At 34.7% G+C, this 21,946-nt stretch overlaps 3 protein-coding genes and 1 pseudogene across 3 annotated transcripts; 2 read left to right on the forward strand and 2 right to left on the reverse strand.

Annotated features, from left to right (window-relative positions):
• Positions 1-510: 510 nt before the first annotated feature.
• LOC145626300 (uncharacterized) lies at positions 511-1,278 on the forward strand. Its single transcript, XM_081678728.1, has one exon. It carries the CDS (start codon positions 559-561, stop codon positions 1,270-1,272), a length of 714 nt encoding a protein of 237 aa, XP_081534854.1. The 5' UTR covers positions 511-558; the 3' UTR covers positions 1,273-1,278.
• An 8,053-nt stretch (positions 1,279-9,331) lies between these two features.
• On the forward strand, positions 9,332-10,096 carry LOC145626989 (ethylene-responsive transcription factor 5-like). Its single transcript, XM_081679415.1, has one exon. The coding sequence runs from the start codon at positions 9,332-9,334 to the stop codon at positions 10,094-10,096; it is 765 nt and encodes a 254-aa protein (XP_081535541.1).
• A 3,253-nt stretch (positions 10,097-13,349) lies between these two features.
• Positions 13,350-17,479, reverse strand: LOC145626301 (Holliday junction resolvase MOC1, chloroplastic-like). Its single transcript, XM_081678729.1, has 6 exons — positions 16,922-17,479; positions 15,945-16,050; positions 15,127-15,179; positions 14,702-14,833; positions 14,517-14,589; positions 13,350-13,962 (listed from the first exon to the last, which is right to left on the reverse strand). Exons 1-6 carry the CDS (start codon positions 17,291-17,293, stop codon positions 13,856-13,858), a joined length of 843 nt encoding a protein of 280 aa, XP_081534855.1. The 5' UTR covers positions 17,294-17,479; the 3' UTR covers positions 13,350-13,855.
• Positions 17,480-17,807: 328 nt separating this feature from the next.
• Positions 17,808-20,267, reverse strand: LOC145626302 (putative LRR receptor-like serine/threonine-protein kinase RKF3 pseudogene; annotated as a pseudogene).
• Positions 20,268-21,946: the final 1,679 nt, after the last annotated feature.

Genomic DNA, 21,946 nt, shown 5'->3' on the forward strand with positions numbered 1-21,946 from the left:
TTTGTCACAAAAAGGTCTACTTAAAAGGACTTTCCTTACAAATTTTCCTTAAATTTATTAAAATAATAATATATAGTGGGGTATAAGTTTGAGGAAAAAGTAGAAAGTAAGGAGTTTTATGGGAACCATTAGTTAATATTCCATAGAATGTTATTAAAAAGTAGAGAGAATATTATTAAAAAATTAGAAATAAGTTACTTAAAAAAAAGTTTGCATTTATTTAAACACGGCGGGAGTATTAAACAATGTAATAATATAGTACTCATAAAAACAAACTAACAGCCTAGCTATTTGAAAATCAACATTCTTCCCTTTTTGACCGAGTAAGGTATCTAAGTAAACCATGTTAATTGTTGACCAAATGATGATTAAAATAATAATATCTTGTTTGAATAGATTGTATTATTGGATATACGTAGCTCTATATAAACCTCAACGCCCTAACCTTTTTCTTCCAAGACCTTCCTCCTTTTCATTACTAGTTCTCTCTATAAATCACTAAGAAAAAAAAAAATTATTCATATTAACCTTACAAAATAATTTACAAACAACTTAGCAATGGAATCATTATTAGCACCGGACACGGCCACCGCCTTACAACTCATCGAAAACCACCTATTCGACGACCAACTCTCACCGCGAACCTCCACAACAACCAAGCTTAGCTCAAAGTCATCCTCCTCCTCATCATCATCCTCGTCATCATCATTTAGCGACCAATTTTTACAAAATAACACAAAAGTTACAACCTTCAACATTTCCTTTACTACTACTGAAAGTGGTTGTTTAGATGATACTCGCCTACAATACATTTACTCATCGCTTGATGAGGAAGACATTGATTACGATGAAACCTTTCGTGCATTCTGCACCAAACCACGTAAAGTTGGTCATAAAGATGACCGACGACATAAAAATAATAGTGGGAATTATATTGGGGTGAGAAGAAGGCCGTGGGGTAGATTTGCCTCGGAAATTCGAGATCCTAGTCGTAAAGGGTATAGGATATGGCTTGGTACGTATAACACGGCTATCGAAGCTGCCCGAGCATACGATCGGGCAGCTTTCGATATACGTGGCCATAAAGCTAGACTCAATTTTCCTCATGAAGTTGGGTGTTGGTCTTCATCTACTAAACGAACAATTGATCAAGTGCAACGCTTAGGTGAGAAAAGGCAAAGAATTGATAATGGTGAAGGAGAATTAAAAAATAATTATTGTTCTTTTGATAATGAAGACCAATTATTCATCAAATTGCCTAAATTAATGTAACTAATCTTGTCATTTTCTTATTTGAGGTTTAAGTTTGACTGTAAATTACTATTATTGGTAAATTTATACGAGTAATTCTAGTGCTTTCATATTATTATTTTTTATAATCATTATATTCTAGAAGAAATTTACGGTCAAATTTTAACCTAGAAAAAAAAAAATTATCACTATGTATATTTTGACATTTTGTCATCCACACTATTCAATAAATGAATTTTTGTTTTACATATTATGTTTACCGTTTTATCATTTATTATATATTTTTGTAGAAAGAAATATACACAAATACATTTAGGGCTTGTCTTCTCTCAAAACTAAAACTTATCATTTATTATACATTTAACTATTACTAATTGTTCTTTCAAAATTACAAAAAAAAAAGAGAAAAAAAAACTATTAGGGATTTCCGTACTAATTTTTGTGAGCAGTCATTTAATTTAAGTTCAAAAATGTAAAAATTCAATATATTTTAATTTTGTAATCCTAGTAATGATAATGATGAAAATTTAATCTCATATTGTCACAGTGAATTACATTTTTGTCCAATCGACACATACTATACTATTTAAGAGATTTCAAGACTTTACCAATTAAGTTAGGATACATCCACAATGTATTGGTATAACTATGAGCTTTTGAAACCGCAAAAGACAACAATGAATAGATGATCGTCAAATTTGGGTTAAACAATTAAATTATTGTAAGCTTCTTTCAAAATAATGTTAAAAATATTATCTTCAACGAATACTTGACATGATGATGGCCTTGATGGGTCATTGACTCTAAGCAATTTAGCGTATTATATTGAGGCGGAAGTTTTTCTTAAATACAATTATTTAAATAAGAAATTTTTTTTATATGAAAAATGGTTAACATCTTTAAAGGAATATTCCCTCCATTTCGTGATAATCGCAACAGTTGGGTTGACATAGAGTTTTAGGAACGGAAACGAAAACCCTAATAACAAAAGAAGAAATTAATGGCATGGTTAACTCTAAAGGATAGCTAAAAATTTGACCGGGCTTTAATTTCGTGATAATTTCTCCTTTTGTTATTAGGGTTTTCGTTTAACCAACCCCTACCGTGGCGATTCCTAAAAATTTGACCTTCTCTTTCAAGTCCGTTAAACGAAAACCCTAATAACAATAGGAAAAATTAATGGCATGGTTAACCCTAAAGGGCAGCTGAGCTTTCCTTCCTCCATTGAATTTGACTTCGCACCACCATTTTCGACGGCTTCGCCGTTGGAATTAAACGAGAACCCAAATAACCAAAGTGAGAATAACGGGCATGGTTAACTCTAAAGGGTAGATAAGCTATTCCCCCTCCATTGATTTCGACTTGTTTGACGTAATAAAGTGAAAAGATGTACTTTCCACCATTGAAATTGAAGGTTGAAGGAGGAGAGCGAAAACAACAAAAGGTTGAAGGAGAAGAGTAAAAATCAGAAAATATCAAAACATTGAAATAGGAGAGAGAAAACAACAATTAAACAAAGTTAGATATAATTTACATATACACCCTTGATAACCTGTTACTTCAGATTATTTTCAGTTCAGCTCAATACTTAACTTCCTCATCTCATAAAATAGGAAAATTTGTCAAGAACTACACGTTTAATAGGGGTAGTTGGAAACAACGACCCACTAAAAAATTTTATCAAAAAAACTACCCCCTTTATTTTAAAAGTTAGAATAGCACTACCCATTTGCATTTTTCGGCGAGAATGTCCGGCGCATGGACCCACTTTTTCAATTTTTCTCTGAAAAGACACGATGCAATGACAAATTGGACCTTAATTCGTAACCCTAAGATAATTTATTTGAATTTAAAGCAACAAATTCAACCAATTTCAAATTATCCCCAATTTCTAAGAACCCTAATTTTTCTAATTGTTACACCCTAACATCAAAATTCATAATTAATGGATTAAAAGAGAAGAATTACCTATGAATTGTATACCCTACTTGTTTTCACTTCTTCAATTAGGAATTTTCAGAAGAAAAATTGAAAAAGTGGGCCCCACACGCCGGACTTTCTCGCCGGAAAATGCAAATGGGTAGTGCTACTCTAACTTTTTAAATTTATGGGGTAGTTTTTTTGATAAAATTTTTTAGTGGGTAGTTGTTTCCAAATACCCCTATTAAGCATGTAGTTCCTGACAATTTTAAAATATTCAATTCAGTTCAATTTTGTTTTGTTTAGTTCAGTTCAGGCCCTCAGTAGGGATATATTTAATTGTTAGTAGAGAGAAAAATAATAATAATAATAAATAAAGTAATTTAAGTGGGGTTGGTAGGAGAGAAACTATTGTTATGAAACGAATGAAAAAGGAAAGTATTGCGATTATTATGAACAAAGGGAGTATATTACAAGCCTAATTAAAAATTACGGCATTACTATAGTTTCTCAGCTCGCTTGAGATAACCACATTGGTAAACCAAAATCATTCTCTACATTTTGTATATTTATTGGTAGGTCTGTTATGATTTCAAATCAGCTAATATAACCCCAATATTCACTTCAATTTTGATTTTTTTTTTCATGAATTGGTCCGAAACGTGAATTATATATAGTCTTCGTTTGAATAAAGTTCGACTTTTTTGAGCTCGGGAAGAGATTAGATCGGAAACCTTCCCACGGATCCCTGGGATGCCAATTTACCCTTTATATTGTCAATTTAATTAGTTGGTTTATACACTTCTCCTTCAATCCTTCATCAATGCAAAGGCCACCATAGGCCTTTGTTTGACATATTATTGGTTGTATTTTGTTCAAAACATTTTTTTTTTTTGACCAGAGCTCAAAAAAATATGACCCTGATATGCATTCTTTATCCTTAATATAACTTGAATTGTCAACACTGAATCCTAAAATCTCTAAAATTGGACAAATTCCGTATAAAGCCTTCTAATTTAACACAGTATTTGTTTTTAATGCAAACTAGGGGGCAGGGCGGGCTAAGCCCCAATTTAGCTTAGCTTAATGACACAAAGAAGTATATACCTTGGACAAAAAGAGTCATGGATGCAGGGATCTACGTATAATTATCAGCAACGGAAATTTATGATCATGAGACCATGGTAAATATTTCAGCAATTTTAATTTACAAGTGAAAAAATAGTCAAAAAAAATTCCAAAATTTAAGGCTAATATCCACGTTTTTTGAGAAATTTTGGAGGTTTCGGGGCTCAGTGTCCAAAAGTCTTGAAATTCAATGGGATACGTCTCGGGGTCATATAATGCCGTTTGGAACCATATATGATCATTATTTTCTGTCATGAATGTTTGTGGTAGGTTAGAGTTAATGAAATCGGTGCTAGTTTTAAACCGGCAAATTGGTCGTTTAAAGGCAAATTGGAATGTTTCACCTACCCAATTGGACTCCCGGGGGGTATTAGGGACCATGGTAAACATTTCGGCAATTTTTTTTCCGTGCGAAAAAAAGTCAAAAAATTCCAAAATTGAAGGCTAATATCCATGTTTTTTTAGAAATTTCAAAAGTTTCGGAGCCCGGTGTCGAAAATAAAGTAGATTTTAAGGGATACATCTCGGGGTCATAAAATGCCGTTTGGAAACACAAATGATCATTATATGTTGTCATAAATGTTCGTGGTAGGCTTCAGTTAATGAAATTTGTACAAGTTGTAAACCAGTAAATTGGCCGTTTAAAGGCAAATTGGATGGTTTCACCCACCCAATTGGACTCTTGGATGGTATTAGGGACCATGGTAAAAATTTCGGCAATTTTTATTTCCGGACGAAAAAAAGTAAAAAAATTCCAAATTGAATGCTAATATACACGCTTTTTGAGAAATTTTGGAGGTTTTTGGACCCATATCGAAAAGGCTTGAGATTTTAGGAGATACATCTTGGGGTCATATAATCCCATTTGGAATCATATATGATCATTATATGTTGTCATAAATGTTCGTGGTAGGCTTGAATTAATGAAATCGGTGCAAGTTGTAAATCGGAAAATTGGCCGTTTAAAGGCAAATTTGATGGTTCCACCCAACCAATTGGACTCCCAGAGGATATTAGGGACCATGGTAAACATTTCGGAAATTTTTATTTCCGGACAAAAAAAGTCAAAAAATTCTAAAATTGAAGGCTAATATCCACAATTTTTGAGAAATTTTGTAGGTTTCGGGTAAAGCTGTTAATTCAGGTAAACGGGTTTGGGGTATGGGTGGGGATAGTTTTTAGATCTGGGCTTAACTTAGTTTGGGGAGAGTGGCGGCCTGAGTGGTGGTGTGGTTCGGGTAACGGTGATTGATGGTGGCTGGGTTTAGGGTTAGGGTGAATGGTGGTGTAGTTCGGGTTGCGGTGATTGGTGGTGTGGTTTGGGTGGGATAGTTTAGATCTGGGCTTAGGGTTAGTTTGAGGGTCAGTGCGTGGTGGACTGGTGGTGTTAGTGGTGGTGGTGGTGTGGTTAGGGTTAGGGAGCCAGAGCTGGATGTGGCTGATGTGGGGGGTAGTGGCGCCGTGGCGGTGGTGGTCTGCTAGGGCTAGGGTGGTGACACGCTACGCCAGGGGTCGTGCAGCTTTTTTATTTTTATATTTTGGCTGGACCATTTTCCGACGGAATTTCCGTCGGAAAGTTCCGACGAAATACTGTTCCGTCGGAGATTTACGACGGATTTTTCCTGGCTGGAAACTTTTTTCCGACGAATGAATTTCGACGGAATTTCCGTCGGAAAAGGTGTTTCCGACGGAAATTCCATCGGAAAAGGTCAATTTTCTTACAAAAGGTTTTCCGACGACAGTTTTCAACGGAAAACAGGGTGTTTCCGACGGAATTTTTCCGTCGTTATTTGGCTGTTTTCTTGTAGTGATGGTTTTAACAAAAAAAAAAAAAAAAAAAAAAAAAAAAAAAAAACTTAGAGTAGCACCCGGAGCCAAGTCCAAATCACACACTAGTTAATGAATGAATATACTTGTATTAATTACATGTTGAGTAATTAGAGTCAATAAACATGAATAGTTTTAAAACCTAAACTACATACGGAGTATCATTATTTCTACTATTAATACGGAGTAGTATTTAGTTACGGAGTAAACCTAGTACTTCGTATTTGGTTGAATCTGTATAAAAAAGCAACCTATCACAAATGTATAATGTATTATACATGTAGTAATACAATTCAAGCAAGTCAATATACGTTGGATCAGCCAGACAAATTCAAGCCCAACGCAACCATGGATTATGATTTAATAACACTGTCAAATTTATTTAGATGCCTTGGATTGAATTAATAGTCAAGCCAAAAAATTAATTAAAATTTGTCCTTAACTATTCTAGATAGTAGATATTCAATAATTTTGTCTTTTATCTGATTATAATTAATCAACTATCTCGTACTCTTAGTACTAATACAATGATCATTGTTAGCTATGATAGAAAATTTCAACATTATTAATAAATCACATATAATTGATTTTAGTACGTATGCCCCATTTAATTTCACCTGATGAAAATTACTCGTATGAATTTTTAAATTATACATTTTAATCTGCTTATTTCTTCGTATTTGATTAATACCCAAAGGGTAGTTGACTTTGTCTTAGAATCATATGACAACTGTTTATCCAATTTATTCCATCCACGTTTTTTTTCAAAATTTGTTGCAGAATTTTAATTATTACTACTCCAGTATTTACATAATTTTAACTAATAAATCTAGAAAGATTATTATATCCACGTGATTTGTGAAGAAAGATTATTAAATTAGCTTAAGATCTGTTTGTTACTCCATATTATTTTTTGTTGTGTGGAAAACTAAAACAAAAAAGCAAGGGCGATGTTTAGCATTCCACAATTAATTAGAATTATTTGGTTGAATTTAAAAGTTATGGTGGTTGGTGGTTAATCGGTGTCCATTGGTGGCTAATGACCACTAGAGAGGACAATTAAAATATTTGTGGAGAGTGAAAATTAAAAGTTGAGGTAATTTTGGTTAGTTTTATAACAAGGATAGGAACGTAGTTTTAAACATAAATGCGGGCGTTACCTGAAGATTCGAGGGCGATGTTTAGCATTTCACATTTTTTTTGGTCATTTATCAAAATCATCGTGATTTTTGTAGGTATGATTCATTTTTTGGCTCATATTTCATTATTTCTATTTTAGTCATATAACCGGCAAAATTATACTGTAAATTAATAAACTAAGGTGGATGTCGAACAAGCCTTAGTTATTAGAAAGGGAGTGGGACATAATTTAAACATTATTGGAGAATTTTATTTACCGTGATTATTTTAATCTATACATAAAACTTGAATATTGGAGCTAGTTTTAGACCTAAGGTTTATTTTTCTAATTCCTCAATCTCTTATTATTTACATCGTCAAAAAAGAAAAAGAAATTAAATGGTGAGGGAGTTTTATTGCATAGGATTATTCTTTTAATTTATTTAATTTTCTAATTAGCTCCTCCCACCTTGTAAAATTAAATTTAGAATTTCTTGGAACGTTCTAAACCTATGATTACAAGCTACAACCTGTTTTCACGGGTCAATAGGACATGTTTAGGCAAAAACCAATATACAATATGATTTTTTTTTAAAGAAGTAATATACAATATGATTTTTAATCATAAATAAATAAGGAGGAATCTAAGATGACTAAATCAAACTATAATACTCTTAGTAATCCACTATAGATCTGGGATAATCCAATTATATGTTTTTAGAATTTTTTATTATACTAAATACTTTGATCTGTTATATGATTTAATGTTGTGAATTTAAGGAACAAATTCATTAAATTATTACAAGTAAATTGTATAACAATACAACAATTACCTAACATACATAGGACCTTTAGCTTATTTACAGTTCAGTTTAGTTCATTTCAGTTTTAATAAATTCAGTTCAGTTCAGTTCTTAATTTCTTTCTCTCATAAAATATTCAATTCAGTTCCAATAAGTTCAGTCCAGTTCAATTTAGTTAAGCTCAGTTCAGTCAACCAAAACAGGCCCATAGTCTGTTTATTTGAGATTAATCAACTTGTTTCCCAGTTAAAATTTAACCCTTAAACCTAATTGAATGATGATACATTCAATGACGGAAAATTTAAGTTGTATAGCTAGTCAGCTTGCGCATTATACATATGTGATAGAGTATATAATATATTCCTGTTGGGCCTCACTATCAGCTTAGACTTTTGGTTGAGATGGTCATTTAAGGTGGTATAGCTTTTGGTTGAGTTAGTTGGTCCTTTCACATGGTATCGGAGCCAGCATGACACACAGATTACGGTTTTGAATCTCATCCACCCCCACTTCAAGTGGAATATTAAGCGCAAGCTATGAGGAGGGCACATACTTCTAGCCCAACGGGCTCCGTATGAGGGGATGTACATATTTTTAGATCTCAGCCATCCGTTTAACCTTTTAGTTGAGATGATCCTTTAACAGTATGGTACGTACATACATGGTCATGCACTGAAATAATATAACGATCAATCAAATTCATTTTCTTTAATATTGATAAAAATGATAAAAATACAACACCCTTCTCAAGTGAAATGGCTTATATTACACATTATTATATTTCAAGAGGAGAAATTCAACCTATTTCCATTTTATAGACCGAGTAACTATATTTCAGTAAACTTTGTACATTGAATAAGTTATTATAATAGAAATTCCGTTGTTGAACAGCTAAGCAATACAAAGTCAATAAGGAATTTCAAGTTGATTCTCCTGAGAGGCTGAGAGTCAACACTTTTAGCCAATGAGGTTTTTTCTTCTTAGAGCTCTATATATACCTCAGTTACAAACTTTAAGCTTCCAGATATCCACCCCCCTCTCTCTAACATTTCTAATTTAAGTACGTGCTATTGTTCCCATAGTTAAACGACACACTCATCCCGATAAAGTAAATTATTAGGTGCACATAAAAGAAGGTGCTTCTCATTGATATGATAATTGAGATTAATTATCACTCTCCATATAATTAGTTTCTCGCTACAAAGTTATCATATATCTGAAAAGCACATACTCGTAAAAACATCTAATAATCTCTCTTAGGAGAAGACGGTGTCTCATCCATCATGGATCCATTAGCTCAAGACACAATCTCAGCCCTACAACAAATTGAGCAACACCTCTTCGACGATGAAGTTGATGATCAATATACCTCATCATCTCCAACCTCTTCATTAACCAACCTCAACTCAAGCTCTTCTTCATTCACTACCCAACTAAATCCTCCAAACAATAATTCTAGGTCTTCCTCTTTCACAATTTCATTCAGCAATAATGAGGGTCATTGTCGTACTACTCATTCAGACAATGACCCTCTCCTGGAGTACATCCAATCATCACTCGAAGAAGGTATTGATTACGAAGAAACCTTTCACGTGTTCTGTAGCAAACCACGAAAAGTGGTAGCTACTAAAGATAATGCTACTAATAATCATAAACTATGCGGGAACTACATAGGGGTGAGGAGAAGACCATGGGGTAGATTTGCGGCGGAAATTAGAGACCCTAATCGTAAAGGCTATAGAATTTGGCTTGGTACGTATAACACGGACATGGATGCTGCCCGAGCTTATGATCGGGCAGCATTCGAGTTAAGAGGCTGCAAAGCCAGACTTAACTTCCCACATGAAGTTGGGAGTTGGTCATCTTCTTCTTCTTCTTCATCTTCGTCATCATCCTCTACAACAAAGCAAGTGCAACAACATTCAGGTGAAAAGAGGCAAAGGGATGAAGTTAGTGAGAAAATTATTGGAGATGATGATGATTTTTATTCATTTATTGATGAACTTATTGATGAAGAATTGATCATCAAAATGCCTAGAACATTTTAATTTATTAGATTTATTATAGTATGTGATAGGGTGTTATTAGTGATTTTACGTTAATAATTGAAGGTACATGTAACATGTGCATGTACAACTCTTTGTGTTAGATTGGCGGATTCATCATCACAATTAGACATGTCAAATTGGTTAGCCTAATTTGGTTTGAATAAGATGATCCAAGTTTGAGCCAATTATTGTGAGTAATAGGGTGATTTTGGGTTTGAGTAATATATGATTTGAGATAGTTTTCTTTATTTCCAATGTTTTTGCGCATTAATGTTGTACTTGTACTTTTTACGAATCGAGATATAGAAATCATTATGAACTTAGTCATTCAATATAAGTCCCAAATCTAACAAAATCCATGCCAAAAACCACTACTAATAATTGAATGTTTATTTTTACAAGTAAATAATGTCTTGTATTTTCATTACATTACTTTAAATGTTTAAAATAATTAGTTTTTGAGGAAACTAGCCTATAATTATCAAATTGCTGGATTTCAAATAAAAATTAGGTTTTGTTTATGTAAAAAAAGGGTTTTGGATAGCAAACTTAAAAACAACAATCACAACGTACAACAAAGCTCTAGTCCAAAATGATTTGGAGTTGACTAGCATGAACGTCATGAATCATCATAAAAAATAATCCACAAAAGTTGAAATGATACAAAACAAGATAAAACATACGAGTACTTTGTAGAAATCAAAGTGAAACCCATGAGCGCTAAAAGTTTTATTATCCCAAAATGATTTTTAGCAAACTTAAAACAGATTAATTCTAGGTTGAATTTTGACTTTGTATTAATCATCATTCATAATGTCCCAACTCTTCCTACCAAGGTCAATTACCATAATTTTACTAAAATAAATTTAAAAATAGTTAGCTCTAATGTTTTCTCTCTCTGCCTCTCTCTCCACCATTTCATTTTATTTTAGACTAAGATAGGTTTGGAAATCATAAAACCTATAATCTAATCTAGATCTCATATAGAATTTGTGCCATGATCACACAAATAGTCCACTATTAAAATAACATACAATCAATAATACAAAATAGTCCAACACATGGTTGGCATATCATGTTAGCATCATATGAAATTTCCCAAAATGATTATTAGCCATCTTAAGTTAGAAAATTTTAATTTATGTTGAATTTAGGTTGATTTTAAACTTGATATTATTAGTAGTCACAATGTCCCAACCCTACAAATTAGAGCATACGTCCTGTAACTTGTTATGTGTAGTTTTACATATATTAAAGCACATTTAATTTGTAATAAATAAATAAAAACACATATACTAGCATTAATTAATATAACACATAAATAACAATGAGAAACAAGCACAAACATTATATTTATATATCACATATTATTTAGTATAAAAAAAATTAAATCATATTACTTTGTACGGAGTATAACATAATAAAAACACACTCTTTAATCAGGTTGCATATTACTCCGTAATATATAGAATTATAGATCTACATACAACCACTTTAATTTTTATTATGTTCTCCAATTACGTTCTCCAATTTTTAATTTCCCATTCTCTGTTGTAAAAAAAAAAAAAAAAAAAAAAAATTCCCGTCCTCTCTCGATCTCCGCGATTATATTTCATTTAATTTTAGAGTAATGTATAGTAAATGTTTGGAAATGAAACCTAATCTAATGTAGATCTAACATAGAATATGTGGCAGACATCACAGATCACATACTGTAAATAGAAGCATTAAACATACAACATATAACCAATAATATAAAATGGTCCAACACATGGCTGGCAAATTAGCATATGATAGAAACATCATATGACATTTCTTAATGTTAGATAATAATGAAACTGTTATGAAAAACGTTGGTAATTCTGAATAAAATAAAAAATGTTAGTTTCGCCAATTATATAGATTCAATAATTCAGAGTAGCTGAAATTATAATGTACGGGGATACTTCGTTTATTAACTTCGTTTATTGACAACTACGAGTGTTATTTAGCACGGAGTTGTACGGTCGTGCCAAAGGGAGCTGTAAATCTAACTCACTGACTACCTGGCTGGCCTGTCCCTAGGAGATGCTCGTCGAGAATAATTAAAAATAGATATAAATAAATAAATACGAGTTTACTAGAAGGTGATCTAGAAGGTGTATTTACTCTTTAGTTTTACGTATCATCCTTCAATGTTTTAACTAATAACTACAATAGTTGACTAAGCTACTTGACATCCTAAAGAATGTTATTAATTTTTTGGTATGGAAAGAGGTCATACCGAACTAGAGTCTAGAACAGATTACTTAGACCGGCTATACTTGTCAACGCTCGAGAGTAGAGAGAGGAGATAAGGAAATCCCTCTACTCTCAAGCATGTGTAGATGTTAGGGCTCGAACTTTTAACCTCTTAAGTTATAAAGAGAGATTTGGGAGTAGAGGGGTTCCTTTACATCCCTCTCTACCCTCAAGCGTTGACCAACTGACTTGTGAGAGGTTTCGATTCAATAAGGCTTTTTCTCAAAAATAAAAAATAAAATAAAAATTGTTCCTTTCAAAAGTTATGATTGGGTTGTAACATACTCCGTAATATCAAAAGCTTGTACTCTATAATTTTGACCTCAAAATTTGGGAGAACAATGGTCTAGAAAAAAAAAAAAAAAAAAATCTTGCTTTCAATTTTCGAGAGCTTGTTATATACACCCGGGTGTACCGTAGACCCATGAGTATTTTGTTCTCATTTTGATGATTGTTTTTTTATTTAATCATCAAATGAAATGAGGAGCAAACACTAATCTTGGGTTACTTGGGTATATGATACACCTGGGTGTATATAACAAATTCTATCAATTTTTGGGACAACTAGATCGCTTTAGGAGATTTATAAATTTGCCCATGCCAAGAATAAAATAGAAAAAAACTGCATAGTAAAAATCAATAACAAAGTAACCATTAATAATATGGACACATAGAGAGGCTTCAAACTCAATTTGGAAGAACGAGAAAATCTGACAGCCTTTGAGCATATATGGCAAGATAAAATGAAAATAATAGCAAAACTACTACATGGTACGTTGGTGTTATAGGTGTGAATCGGAATTCATGGAACCTTTCTAAACAGGTTTGATTTAGGCCCTTTCGTGGAATCGTGAGGAACATATACAATGACCTACACTATTTCACTACCACTCCAACCCTATGAGCTGATATCTTGAAGTCAGAGGAGGCGAGGGAGGGCCAGAGGAGGTACATGTCAAGGATATCGGGGGGATGTTTATGTTCGGTGTATCATCTGATGTGCTTCATTACCAGCTCTGTTAACTATAAATATTCCAAGTCTCTTAGAAGTCTTACAAAGTAGAAAATTTCTGCTAAAAATCTAGATGATACTTGCTGAACATCTGAGGTATTCTTGTCCATGTAATTGAAGTTACTCGAGCAATGACCATACAGAAAGTTAGGATTGAACGACACTCATGGATTTGGATTTTGATCAGCCCAAATAAAGCTCAATAAGAACTTACCAGGAATATGACAACAACTACAATGCTTACATCTAATCAGTTGTATTTACAAAGCTAGAAGGAATTTCACTAATGAATAATCATTCTAATATGCCAGGCGCAGCTGTAGCAAATATAACGAGGCAGATGCTCACAGACTTCAAAATTGCCCCAACGAAACAATTATCTGCACTCTTGATGTCAAAGAAAGCATTTTAGTGTGATCCATGCATGATGCATTCCCATTTATCACTGCTGTTTCTGTATTGCAGCTTCACAGCTTGGTCAATACTTCAGGAGTGTCATCTGACATGCACAATTCATCTGCCTTTGTCTTATAACCTTTTCCATAGGCAGCAATGAGTAGAGCCTCAGCTCGACCTGGAAAAAACAATAGTCTAATAAGCTACACCAAGAAATAACATGCAGCGACATTATTAAAACTCCAGAGAAAGAATGCCACCTAAAGTCAGTGGAAACTTCTGATACAGTTATTGGCTTGTGGGAGAGCAAGTGATAAAGAGAAATTTTGAAATCATTTCAGTAATATTTCATTCAGGAAAATAGTTCAACACAAGTATCCTATACCAAGCGCAAAATTCAGAAAAAGTCAAATAAGTTTGTTTCGCACAATTGACAAATATGCCAAGATCAGTGTATCGTGCCAAAAACAACTACAGATGAAGAAAAAGGGCATCTTTCTCAAATCCAAGTTAGTCACTGTTTCCTAATTAACTGAACGAGCAAGCTATACAATTTGGTTGAGTATTTTCAACAAGATGGCTAAGAATGGGCTAATGGAGAATGTACATATCAGCATCAGTTTTAATTCATAGGGGAACAACAAAGTTTCCATGTTTACAAAAGAAGTAATGCATCTTTAAGAACTTAAGAAAAATGCTAGAAAAATAGTGATTTAAAGACTTAATTAGTACCGTGGTCCTTCTTCCTTTTCAGCATAGAGGTTAAATCAGGGAACATACGTGCTGCAAGCTCCCTGCTATCATCCTGCAAATGTTCAAACACTCAATACAATATGTTCATCCGTGGGGAATATGCTAGATTAACACGCTTGTACAAAATTGCTCCATTTATCATATTGTATAACAGTTGGGCACACCTTACTTGAGGTGCTTCGAGCAAGTTCAAATTCCCTTTTCCATGAACTAGACGGCACAGGAACAACAGAAAACCCAGAAGCAACCAATACTCCGATCCATAACCCATAGCCAAATCCTCCACTCCACCAACCCTAAATCTTACAAAAAAGACAACAATCTGCCAGTATTAGAGCTATCAAAATAGTATGCAGTACATATTACACTCTTGTCCGTTAGGAAGCGAGGTAATGATTGTTTTAACTTTGAGGTGACAATATAAATGACAAAACAATGCAGATTTAATATGTTTCTAAAAGCAATATGTTATGTGAATTGCAATATTGAAAATATGAAATAGGCTAAATAACATGTTCTAAATTACACCCGTAGGCAGTCAAGTAGCACAAACAAAAAGACAGAAGTAAACACTAAAAGCAGCAATTACCAGTTTTCCATCTCGAGGAAATGGTATAGATTGCTCCAGATATGCAGTGGTACCTGCAAGAAGAGAGATAAGGTTCAGAACAAAGAGGGCAGATGGCAGGTAAAGGGATGGATATATAGAAGGCCAAATAAAAAGCAACATCACGAGTCACTATGTCAAGGAAAACAAAATGTATAAGATTGAGATACATATTTTAGACAGGATAGAGAAAAAACTAAAAATATCTATACTAGATAAAATGGGGAAATATAATATGTGGATGGCAAGAGCAACTGAGCTAGAGTGACAACAGCAGCAGGCAAATCTTGAGAGCAAGAGAAAGCATCATACACCCACTTTCGAATTTTAGTTTGGAAAGCATACAGCTTGTCCATACTACCCTTAATGCTAATGATAACCACAAGGAAAGACTATCTTGTGGCATGGTAAGGATGTAAAAACTTGCATAAATAAGGATAATCTTGGTATTTCAGCCAGATTCCTTAATGACCTTCAATCAATACTGGCCTATTATTTAGGGATGGAGTCTGGAGAGAGTAAGTTCTTCCCTTCTTGCTCACTTCTCTCCTTCCCCTTCACCTCACTCTCCCTTCAATTGACTATGTTAGTTCAGTTGTGCTTCTACAGGCCAGGATAATAATGTGCATTTAAAATGATCTTCACCACAAACTGCTTTTCATGAAGAGGAATGAATGTGAACCATAGACAATTATTTAACAAGCAGCTAAATCAGAGTGTCATGGTAACTGCAATGTTATATACATGCAAGTAAATATAATTCCACAAAAATCAGTTCAATAATTAGCAAGACGTGATACCTTTTGGAGCATCAAAACTCTGCAACAACTGAACAATAGACTTCGCATCTAATCTTTTACGGCGTGTTTTCCCAACTGATATTTGCACAAATGGGGCATCAAAAACCTGGAATAGGTTAACAACAATGCTAGTAAACATTTGATATAAACTATAGAGCGTCCACAAACCAAGCAAAGTAACCAAAAGCTCAACTTTAACTTCAACAAAACTTAGATAGCGATCATCATACGAATCAAAATGCCTAATAGTCGAAGTTTTTTCAAAACTACACCAAAGTCTCATTTTTCATTTGCATTTCAGGAAAAGTAATAATTGACTAATTAGTTTACAAAATACAGATAAGTCATACTACATGAAAAAAGATTCACTTTTTTCAGAATACAGTAATGCTTAGTCGTCTCTAGTTCAGTTCCCTACATTGCTACTACCACCTTCAAGGCTCCAAGTAATGAATGAAGTTATTTCTTCTTATGGAAACGATAATCCAATTCGACTTTTTCACTTTCTAGGAGAAACTACCAACTGCTCTTGATCATTCCTATATTAGTTAAATCATCCTTAATTTCTTACATGTAACATGCCCTTTTTCAAGATAAATCAGCAAGCCACTTTATCCACTTTGCTGAATGTTAATATATTTAGTGGGCACCTCATGACCTCAACCAGTAATCCATAGCCTACTAGACTCCGACTAATCAGGTCCGAGACCCCAATTGGGAAGAAACCTCTCCCAACAACGAGTACAAGAAATAGTGGTATCAACCTCATTTCCCACTATTATAACAACAGAAGAATCTAAAACCACAGCACAAAAATCAATAATTCAAAGAAAACAGAATATTACCCAGCTGATTAAACAATCAAACACATCAAAAATTACCTAAATTGAACAATTTAGCGCAAAATAATTAATTACAAAAATCAACCAATTAAAAAATCAATCAAAAAATGCATGAAATTACCCCAATTTGATTACCTGAGCAGAAATACAGACAGAATTATCGTATTTTAAAAGGGCTAAAGCACCAGAAACATCTGGGTCGATACCAATAATCCAATCAAACCCACCATTTCCATCAATTTGTTCATTATTTGAAAGAGAAGACAACCAATTTTGTTTAAGATTTTGCAAGTTAAATTTTGAATTAGCACTGGCTTTACCGTTGGGAGGAATTTCTGTAATGGGGTTCTCTAAATTCTGGGAAGTAGTACAGAAAATGCGGAATGGAAGAGATTTGGAGAAGAGGGTTCTGGGTTTAAGCTTAAGTTTTGAGGAGAGAGAAAATGGGTTCATCAAATTTTGTGGGAGAAATAGCCCTTGATGAGGTTGAAGAAGGACACTGTCCATGGAAATTTGGGAGCACAGAACTGGAATTAGCAATTAAAACAACAATTTTTCGAGCATAAAACACTAGAGTTCAGAGGAAAAGTAAGAACTCTGAATATTTGGGTTTAAACTAAGTACTACAATACATGTATGTTTTGGGATTTGAATTTTAGGTGCATAATCTTAATAGAGCGAGGGATAGCTCAAGTGGTTAGAGCTTCTCCCTAATTTCTGAAATATACTTCATTAGTTTCAAATTATTTACAATGATTTAACTTTTAGACTATTCACGTATATATTTTATTTTTTTATAAGAAAAATAGAGTCAATTAAAAGAGACATAAAATTTGAATCGGCACAACCATTCAAGGAAGACAATTTTAATCAATTGCACACTTGTAATTACTTATGTAATGGATTTAGTTCACAATATTTGTACAATGATATGAGAATAATGAAGAAAAACCTTCACCGGATATGGTTGAACATCATGCAATTAAATTATACCTTCAACTCTAAACCAATGATAGTGATGTAAACTCGAAAATTACATGCATAACATCCATCAATTTTGCCAAATCGAGCCAATATCATTTCACATGAACCAAGTGAGCTAAATTTTAAATTTCCATATTACTCTAGTATATACAATCCCTTCCTATTATTTCCTACTTAAGATACTATCTTTAACCTAAATCCCCCACCCCAAAAAAATAAAAATTGAAAAAGAAAAAGGCATGCCTAATTGCCTATACAATCAAGGTGTACTACTGTACTTCAATTACAAGGGGGTCAAAATTTTCAAATAAACTAGAAAGAATATATAACAGGATCAAATTATCTCAAGCTTGTTGCAGGATCAACTGCTTCCTCTTGCCCATTATGGCTAGCAAAATCTATATGTCCCATTGAATACGATTGAAACCCACCGGAAGTCGACAATTGGCCGGAGCCACTACTACTAGCAGACCTTTCGATATCCTCAAGCTCAGCATTGAAAGAAATTGGCCTTTCTGGAATAGAAGGAACTTGCATATCAGTCTCCAAAATCTTTACAACTTGATCCATTGTAGGCCTAGCATACAACTGAGGGTGTGAACATAAAACCGCCGTCAGTACATACTTCTCCATTACTGAATCCGGTCCTAACTCCGGCATCCCCTCTTCTATGACATCCAAAGCATGCCCTTTCCTAACCAATGACCAAGCCCAATCAGTCACCAATGACGGCTGCCCTTGCCCATCTGGGACCGATAGTATAGCTTTCTTACCACTCAGCAGCTCTAATAACACGACACCAAAGCTAAAAACATCGCTCCTCTCAGTTAATTGCCCATAAAGGGCATACTCCGGGGCAACATATCCCATAGTTCCAGCCACCCTAGTACTCAAATGTGAGAAACCTTCAGGGTTGAACTTAGCAAGGCCAAAATCCGCGACTTTGGCCTCAAAATTATCATCCAAAAGTATGTTACTAGCTTTAATATCACGATGAATGATCGAAGGCTGTGCTCCATAGTGTAAATAAGCTAATCCCCTAGCCATTCCTAGCGCGATTCTTTGTCTAACCGGCCAACTTAGCTTCCTCTCCAACGCATTCCCATACAAATGATCATGTAAACTACCATTATGCATCAAATCACACACAATCAACCTCTGATGACCTTCTAAATTAGTAGTAGCAACACAATACCCTCTCAATTCCACAAGATTAACATGCCTAATACTCGCAATCACCTCAACTTCATGTGTAAAACTCGCATCTCCTGCAGCCGAACAATTCTTAAACCTCTTAACAGCAATCTCAGTACCATCAGGCAATAAACCCTTGTACACATTTCCATATCCACCTCTACCTATCAAATTATCGCGGTGAAAGTTCTTGGTAGCCCGTTTCATCTCATCAAACCCGAATTTCATCAAATGGGTACTCCCCCCAATCGACGAAAGATTCGGCCCGGTTCCAGACCCGACCCGACTAATCCACCTGTTTTTCGCAGCAATTTTCTCTCTCCTCTTCTTCAACCTCAAATACATGTAAACCCCACCAAAAACAGAGCACAACCCAATAAAACCCACAACTACAATCAACGAAATCAGCAATTTCTTCTTCCAATTACTAACATTTTTGGACGAAGAAAAATCCAGTGAAAACAAACATTTAGCAGTTCCAGGATCAGACGGTCCAAATTGATTAATCACAGCTCCAGCATAAATCAATGGAAGATTAGTACAATCAGAGATATTACCATTAAAAGGGTCCTTCGATTTGAGATACGAAGCTTGCAGAGTAGTAAGACTCGTGAGACAAGAAGCACAAGGAGACCCATTTGCCAGAGATTGATTACAGTTCGAAACGGCGTCGTTTAACGCAGATTGAGGAACGAGTTTCTCGAACTCGGACTTAGTTGAGATGTTCAAACAACCTTCGGAAATCCACTGAGTTTTGAACCCACAAGAGGCTCGAACCTTGAAGTTTGGTAGGAACGAGTCGACGACTGAGTCGTACGAGTCCCAGCATGACTCGGACGAGCTAAGTGGTGGGTAGAATGAGTCGGTGGTTCGGAGGTATTGCGAGAGGACGAGCCTGAGTCCTTCGGCGATGTAGCCGCAGTTGGCTGCGACATTGTTTGATGAATTCACGTCTTTTTCTCGAACCAGAGTTTGAAGTATGGCGAAATCTAAGGGACATGATGAGTTTTGAGCTGATGAAGGGAGAAGAGAGAGAAGAGAGAGAAAAAGGAAAAGAATGAGACGAAACATTTCTTTTCTTTTCTTTCTATTGTTGATCCATGAATGGGTGTGGGTATTTGGTTTTGATTGGGGATTATTCGCGGATTAAGATTAGGCTCGTCTTCTCTCAAGACTGAAAAAATGATGCGAGGATCGGATAATGGTGGATTAGTGAGGGTGGTTAAGGAAAATTATGAGCATGTGAAGAAATTAAGGGTTAATAATTAAAACTGATTAATAAAATAAGTGAGAGATTAGGTGTAGCAGCCAGCAAGACAGTGTAAGGGATGCTGATGCATGAATGGGTACAAAATTTGATGGCTTCTTCTTGCTTCTTGGAAAGTAGTGTTATTCTTCTCTTCTTCTCTTCTTTTCTTCTAGAGTGGGCCACTTACTTACTGATGAATTTTGACTAGATCTTTTGATTGGATGATTGGATGGTCAAATATTAACTCTAGTTGGTGGTGGACGCGGTGGTGGTGAAGGGTGGTGGCTTCTGACGAGAGGTTTTTTTCGTGGAAGCCGAGGGTGAGTTCTGGGATTAGATATTTTGATTGGATGATCAAATATTAACTCTAGTTGGTGGTGGACGTGGTGGTGGTGGTGCAGGGTGGTTTCTTGCGAGAGGGTTTTATCGTGGAAGTCGAGGGTTAGTTCGGGGATTAGACGGTGGGAGTATTGATGTCGGGGTACTCGTACATTAATTTGTCTTGTATTAGTCACCATAATCACTTGTTATTTGGGCATATTTGCAAAATTAATACTCATAGTGATATTATGACACACGAAATGTAGGGAATCAAACATCAAAGCTTGTTATATACTCGCACTTAATATTGAATATGGACTATGGAGTACAAATTATGTCCTTTAATCACGAATGATAATACAAGTTACCCAATTATTAAAATTGCAATTAGCCTTATCACCCAATTATCTCACTAATCCCAATTATGCCGCCGTTAATCAAAATTGACATTCATAAAATAATGATATGAAGTACAAGTTACATGAACACCCCCTTATCTAAACTCTTCCTCTCTTTACTCATTAATGGCAAAATGGACAAAACATTTAGTATAGTATTGTTGAGAGTAGAGTAGGTTAGAGGGTGTTGAATTGTTCATCCCAATCTCACCTAAAATTCCACTCAACCTAAACAAACATGGAAAGTAATCAAATTATCTATTCTATCATTACAAATTCTAACCAAACCCCTTTTCACAAAATGAAATAAAAACAAGGAGTTTGCAACTATGTGAAAATGAGAGGAAGAAATAGTGGGAAAGGGTACATGGGTCTTTTCATCCAAAAAAAAAACACTAGTTAATTGTTTATGTTAGGTTGTGCATATTAGTAGGGACAGACGGGCAAGTTGTAGATCAATGATTTGGAATTTAGGAGTAATATGAGATGAAAACACACTTTTGGTCCTACTAGTTAGTGGCCAAGTGGGTTCTGAGGGTTAGATTGGGAGCTTTTAAGTTTGAAGGATATTTTCAATGTATAAAGCTAGAATTTTAGTATGTGGTCTGGTTTGCGCTAAAATGCAGGGTCCATGTTGGGTAGGTTTACAGTTCTCTAAGTAACATTGATTGGTTCGGGTTGAATTTTCAAACCGGATTAGAGACTGCTGACTCTAGATTGGCTCTAGTCCTCGCTACTTGATTCGACGGCCGGGCATGCCCTGATGAGCTTTAACCAACATTTATCGAATTTGAAAAAGAGTCAGAAGAAATGGTTCGATCCTCTTATTTTGATTTCTCGAACCGAGAGATTCATGAATCGGGATCCTAATGCATATAGAACGCTTTAGGAAGGATTGGTCGACGAAATATGAACCGGCGACTGAACCTGGATATACCCGAAACCAATACGTTTTTGTTACCGCGGGATATATTGGCAGCTGCGGACACATTTGGGTCTAACACCAAATCTTAA

The sequence above is a fragment of the Chenopodium album genome, chromosome 4, assembly GCF_948465745.1.
Source record: "Chenopodium album chromosome 4, dcCheAlbu1.1, whole genome shotgun sequence".
Taxonomy (NCBI): domain Eukaryota; kingdom Viridiplantae; phylum Streptophyta; class Magnoliopsida; order Caryophyllales; family Amaranthaceae; genus Chenopodium; species Chenopodium album.